The 6507-nt window shown below is 40.2% G+C and overlaps 1 protein-coding gene across 1 annotated transcript in view; it reads left to right on the top strand.

The window, feature by feature from the left end:
- The first annotated feature begins 4082 nt into the window (after window positions 1–4082).
- The window catches only part of VPS50 (VPS50 EARP/GARPII complex subunit), a 117107-nt gene continuing 114682 nt past the window's right edge, over window positions 4083–6507 (top strand). The window contains exon 1 of the mRNA XM_015558258.1: window positions 4083–4261. Within this exon, the coding sequence (XP_015413744.1) occupies window positions 4229–4261 (33 nt within the window). The 5' untranslated portion in view covers window positions 4083–4228. The remainder of the gene's footprint in view (window positions 4262–6507) is intronic.

Here is a 6507-nt window from a genome sequence, read left to right on the forward strand (position 1 = left end):
TGTTTGGCAGCCCAGCCATACTTTCCACTACTATGCTCTACCTTACCACTAACAGCCTTTAGGCAAGTGTGCGAGTCCTAAATAAGTCATACATATATTTGAAAAGTGGAAATGAAATAACATGCTTCACCTTTTAAAAAATGCTCTTTAAGGCTGTAGTTTGGTTTTTTTTTTGTGTGTGTGTGTCGTTAAAATGCATTATGTATAGCTTAATTATTTTCTATAGTGTTAGGGTATGTTGAATTAGAAAATATAATTTAGATAGCAGCACTGATTTACTTTACATTTTTTTTCAATATTACAGTCACAGCCTTTGAACTTTCAGAAGCCTCAGTATTCACTTCTTTTTAATTTATAAGAAATGAAATGTGCAGTATTAGAGTAAAACAAGGTCTTAAAAGCTTTATTGCCTTTTCAGGATCAAATAGATACAGAAAATACTCATTTCTCAAAATTTGCATTATGGGGGGGAAAAAAACCCACACTGAATTAAAAAACTTTTTTTTTATTTGGATCTGGGTGTGGATCTGCATTCTAGTCCTGGATCAATCTCTAATAAAATGTGTGCCCTCAACAGCTTATGTGGATAAATTTTCCCATCTCATAAAGAATGGATTTGAAAGATGAGAGCTGGCTGCCTATCACTGACTTTTTAAAACACAGAATCCAAAAGAGATCAATAACAAGAACAACAGCACACTTCTCAGGTGAATATAAACATTCAGGCTTGAAAACTGTTGGATTTGGATCACCCAATGTATTCTCTCTCAACAAAATCATAATCTCCTTGAGGACACAACTGTATCTTATTAAAATGCTTTGTATCCTTCTGCCTGGTTCCCAACAATCAACAAATGTTTATGAACTGAGTTTTAGTTTATATACTAATATGATGAGCAATTTCTGTTTCTTTTTATGCTTTCAGGAACTTCTAAATCTTAGAGTTTCACACACCGAGGACTGTCTGGCAATTAAGATTAGAGCAGGTAAAAAAAACAAAAACAAAGAAATTAGCACCACCCTAAAGTGACTGGAAATATTTTTATATGGGTTAGCAATAACAGTCAGAGAGGTATATAGGTAAACAAAACATTTCAAAAGGAATTTTTCAGCACAGGGTAATTCTGTTGGAGCAGAGAACCAGGCAGAATTATGATTCTAATATCCCATACTTGTAAGGTGCTTTACAATTTATAAATTGCATTTACTTGCCTCGTCTTTATCCTTACAAAACCCTAGGTCAAATAATTACTTCATTAGTAAAAACTAATCAGACAAGGCTCTGAGAGGTCAAATAATACATTTTCAGAGTTGATTATATTAGTGTTCCCAATCGTCAATCATTTCCAAACTACTTTTATTATTTCTGCCATAACTGATTACCACTTCATACTGTTGTTTACCTAATATTTTTCATTTGTGTGTCACACTTTAACATTTTTTTTAGTTGTCTTAAGAAATAGTTTTTACTGCTTCTCCTCCCCCTCCTTGTCTGGTTCTGGGGTACAATTTGGACTAACAGGAGTTGAATGGGGGAAATGTTGATTCTCCCCACTTTGGGGGAGGGGTACACATTAATTGAGCAGTAGGGATAGAAGGCATGAGCCTGGGAGTGCTTTTATAAATTATTTTCCTTGTAGATTTTATTTTTATGTATTTATTTTTTTAAAATATATTTTATTGATTTTTTACAGAGAGGAAGGGAGAGTGATAGAGAGTTAGAAACATCGATGAGAGAGAAACATCAATCAGCTGCCTCCTGCACATCACCTACCAGGGATATGCCCGCAACCAAGGTACATGCCAGTGACCAGAATCGAACCTGGGACCCTTCAGTTCGCAGGCCAACGCTCTATCCATTGAGCCAAACCAGTCAGGGCTAGATTTTATTTTTAATTTATCTGTAACCTGCCAGGGAAGGGAGAGGAGAGGTCGTGAGCACATGACAAAATAAAATAAAATGGATGAAAAAAAAAAAGTTTTGAAATCATGGGTCTGGTTTGCCCCCCTAATAAACACTAAAGATAAATAAATGAAATAAAAAATAGCCCTAACTGGTTTGGCTCAATGGATAGAGCGTTGGCCTGCGAACTGAAGGGTCCCAGGTTCGATTCTGGTCACTGGCATGTACCTTGGTTGCGGGCATATCCCTGGTAGGTGATGTGCAGGAGGCAGCTGATTGATGTTTCTCTCTCATCGATGTTTCTTTCTCATCAGTGTTTCTAACTCTCTATCCATCTCCCTTCCTCTCTATAAAAAATCAATAAAATATATTTTTAAAAAAATCATTGGTACCATGTGTCCATGTAAGAAACATCTAAACGTATAGAGAATTTTTAGGAGTTTATTTGAGCCAAGCTGATGACAATTGCCAGGAGACAAAATCTCAAAGAATTGAGAAAATGCTTCGAAGGATGGCAGTTTTACAGCTTATTTTATACATTTACAGGGGTGGGCAAACTTTTTGACTCGAGGGCCACAATGGGTTCTTAACCTGGACCGGAGGGCTGGAACAAAAGCATGGATGGAGTGTTTGTGTGAACTAATATAAATTCAAAGTAAACATCATTACATAAAAGGATACGGTCTTTTTTTTGTTTTTAGTTTTGTTCATTTCAAACGGGCGGGCCGTAGTTTGCCCACGGCTGCATTAGAATCAAAGGAGATGTCTCCTAAGTGAGGTTATATGAAATCCATTTGTGGCAGATTACAGGGATGGGAGAAAGCAAATCAGTGAAATCTCTGAGAATAGATTAATAGTAACATGGAGAGACACATTTCTTTACATTGGTGGGTACAGGATAGTTAACCATATTTAAAGCACAAAGACGTGATGGGTTCTGTGGTCTGATGCTCTGGTGTGATGGGTGTGCCCCGAGGGGTCTGGAAAAGGAGTTTACTCTGACATTCCAAAGGTATGTTATCTTAGATGCAGAAGGACAATAGCCTCAGTTAAGGTACAGATTGACCTTTGTCAAGGAAGCCACAGGGCCATGATCTATTTTTAATTAGGATTTTTTATGTTCAGACCATCCCATGTAGTTACTTTCAGTCTCCGAGTTTGTGGGGCCTGACATGCAGGTCTCCCCCGAGCTTATCAGGTTTAGTATGTGGCCCCTTTTTTGGCCGCCCATACTTTAAAACTCACTCTACAACCCTATCCATAAAACCTTTACTTAAAACATCTGGCTAACCAGACCTTCAGTTTCTGCAGGCACATCTGCAGTAATATTAGGCAAGTTACTTAATTTCTCCCTGTTTCATTGAACTCATCTTCAAAACGGGGATAACAATTACCAACCCCACTGGATGCTTGTGTGGACAGATCAGATAATACAGGTAAAGCTATCAGCAGAGTTCTGAACATGTACAAAGCTTTCAATAACTTATTTTTTGGAATTGTTAGTGCTGGGTCGCTTTTTTTTTTCTGGTATTCTCATAATTGGAAAGTTTTTTCTTCAATTAAGCCTCCAACAACTTCCCTATCACTTTCCCCAATTTAACTCAACTGCTGAAAGTTGACAAGAGGACTTTAAAGTGACATTTATACTTGTTATATTTTCCTTCTCGACTTGTCTTAGACTATGCTGGTAGTAAAAGGAGAAGTGGGGGTTAAATCTTTCAGTTTAGGGCTTGTTGCAAGGCTAAGGACTGACAGTCCTAACCTTGGCCAGCCGCCTGAACAACTTGGACCACACCTTTTCCTGCCAAGCCCAGCGCCACCTGGGGAGTCCCAAGTTCTCCGGTCACCTCTTGGAGTGAGTTCCTGCAGCTTCGGATCAGTCTCACGTTCTCCCAGCCCGCCCCTCTAGAGCAGGTGGCACGCCTGGAGGCATGGGCCAGCCTGGTTTATACACGACTTCTCAATGTCTGTTCTGCCTGGTCACCTGTGAGTGAGGTTTTCGCCTCGCCCGAGCAGACCTACCGAGAGTAAGCACCTCTATAAACACCCGCTACCGCCAGGGTCGCTGGAAGGGAGATTTGCTGGGTTAATCGGAAGCGCCGGCTGTTTTGCTTCCTGGGACACGTGGTACCTGGACTGTCCTCGCCCCCTATTGAGAGTGCGGGGCAGGCGGAAGACTACAATTCCCAGCATGCCCAGCGAAAGGAAAGCTCGGCGGCTTCACGTGACCACCCACTATGGCTTCCCTCTGCCGGGGCCAGCCGTCCGGTGGTTTGGAGTGATTTGTTAGTTCTTTGCGGCAGGTACCCCTCTCCCGATTTCGGCATGCAGAAAATCAAATCTCTTATGACCCGACAGGTAAGTCGCGGAGGCTGGAGCCAAGGCCTCCTTCACCTCCGATGAGAGAGGGGCTGAGATGTTCTGTGTCTGGGCCGCGGCGTGTGGAGACCTAATTTATAGGTGGTGGCAGGTGTCTGGGGTACCGGAAGCCGGTGCACACCCTGAAAAACTCACCTGAGCACCCCCCCCCCCCACCTCCATAGATGACAGCCCTACTCGAGCTGATAGCGGCGTCTCCCAGAATCATTTTTTTAAAAAAGAAATCAATGTAGGAATCGGTGCTATCTCTGTCTCCTTCTCCCCCTAAAAACCATTTTCCCCGCTGACAGTCCCAGCTGCCCCGGCCACGCTGGCTGTCGTCTTGGAGCCGGTAGCCCGGTTAGGGGGTGAGGTCTGTGCAATAGAGATGACCTGGGAAGAGCGAAAACGGCGGATAATCTGATGGCCGGAATTGGTAGCTTTATGACTTTTGGCAAGTCCCCAAATCTTGTAGCTTACGTTTCTGGAAATGAGGATGATTTTTTGTTTTGTTCGTTAATTCCCTCTCACGGTTCTGTTATGAGGGTCATCAGTAAGCTAACGTATGTGAAAATTCGTTGTGAGGTGCCCTACTTTTCACCATTGTCCTGGCAAATAATTGTCTTATTTTTTGCCATAATGATAATTCATGAATTAAAACTGGCTATTTTCTATCCCATCTCATAAAGGTTGGGGACTTTCTAATAATGCCTCAGCTTCCTTCAAGCAAGTAGTGGGAGAAATGTCCCTTTCTTATTGATCATGGCTTGGTTTTAGTTAGCTTTACTTATTTCAACTCTAATGTTTCACTAGAACTGGCCATTCTTTATTACTTTAATATGAGAGAAGGATAATTCAGATTAGAGGTTTCAATCAATGTGGTTTGGAGAACTCTGGAGAATGTGGAGGATAATCATTTATTGAAAGGCTCTTGTGTGAGTTTTTTGTTGTTGTTGAATAAAAAAAGAATACTAAGTCCAGATTAAATTCTCATTTGGGGATTTAGAATTTGGAAGACATCTAAACAGGTTACAATGTGTAGATTTCTAGCAAACAATACATGAATCCTACATGGTTACTCCTGTCAAATAATATTGTTAATGTCATAAGCAGAAAATAAAATGTTCTACGAGTAACAAAATATTTAAGTGAGCAGGTAATGACATTTGTCAATCCTTCACATTTGTTGAGTTCTGGGGTTATGCTTCATACCATTTCTTACTTGAGAATGAGTTCAGGTCCTGCTCCATTCTGTAGTAGCTGTGTGACCTTGAGCAAGTCACCCAACTTTTTGGATCATCTGTTTCCACATCTTTAAAATAGGAATTATAATGTGTACCTCATGGGGTTAGCTTGGTGGTGATGTTTACATGACATGATAAACGTAAAGAGATAAATAAAGGAGTTATTCAGGTTCCTGGGCCTTATCGAGGAGGTGCTTGATGAAGTGGCTGCGCTGTACTGTTGGCGGGAAAGCAGGAGAACTGGAAGCAGGCTGGTGTAGTAATTCAAACAGGAGACTGTTTCCGATGACTTTGGCAAATTTCTAAAACAATGCACACTTTCTTTCCTTTTTGTTGTCAATCTTCACATGAGGAGATTTTTTCCATTGATTTTTAGAGAGAATGGAAAGGAGGGGGAGAGACTGAGAGAGAAACATTAACATGGGGATGGAGCCTCCAACCACGGTACATGCCTGTGACCAGAATCAAACAAACCTCGACCCTTCAGTCTAAGGGCCGATGCTCCATCTACTGAACCAAACTGGCCAGGATACACACATTCATACATTATATTACTAATACTCCTAAACTGCCTTGAAATGCTAAATTTGGATTTTTGTGCATCAGCTAAGTTCTCTGCTCTCTCATGTTGCTTGCTACACAGTTAAGTGTAGTCAACGTTGTTGTGCAGCAACTGTTTTTTATTGTTTTTTTTTAACCATATTTTGTAATACTAAGGGGGAGAGAAAATATGAAAGTCCAGGTATGAGTAATAATAAGTTTGTGACTCTGAAATGTAGTTGCTTCTTAGACATGACCAGATGGAATCTGTTCCTAGCATGGAAAAACAAAACAAAACAAAACAAAACAAAAAAATAACCTAGAGAACATATATGAAAAGCTACAACTATCCTATATAAAAAGTGAGGTAAAATTAGAATTTTGAAGTCATCCTAATTATGTATGTTTAATGCTTGGGTTCCACATATTTGATCATTATTAATACACATTTCATGAACAAAT

Source organism: Myotis davidii, unplaced genomic scaffold (genome assembly GCF_000327345.1).
Source record: "Myotis davidii unplaced genomic scaffold, ASM32734v1 scaffold187, whole genome shotgun sequence".
Taxonomy (NCBI): domain Eukaryota; kingdom Metazoa; phylum Chordata; class Mammalia; order Chiroptera; family Vespertilionidae; genus Myotis; species Myotis davidii.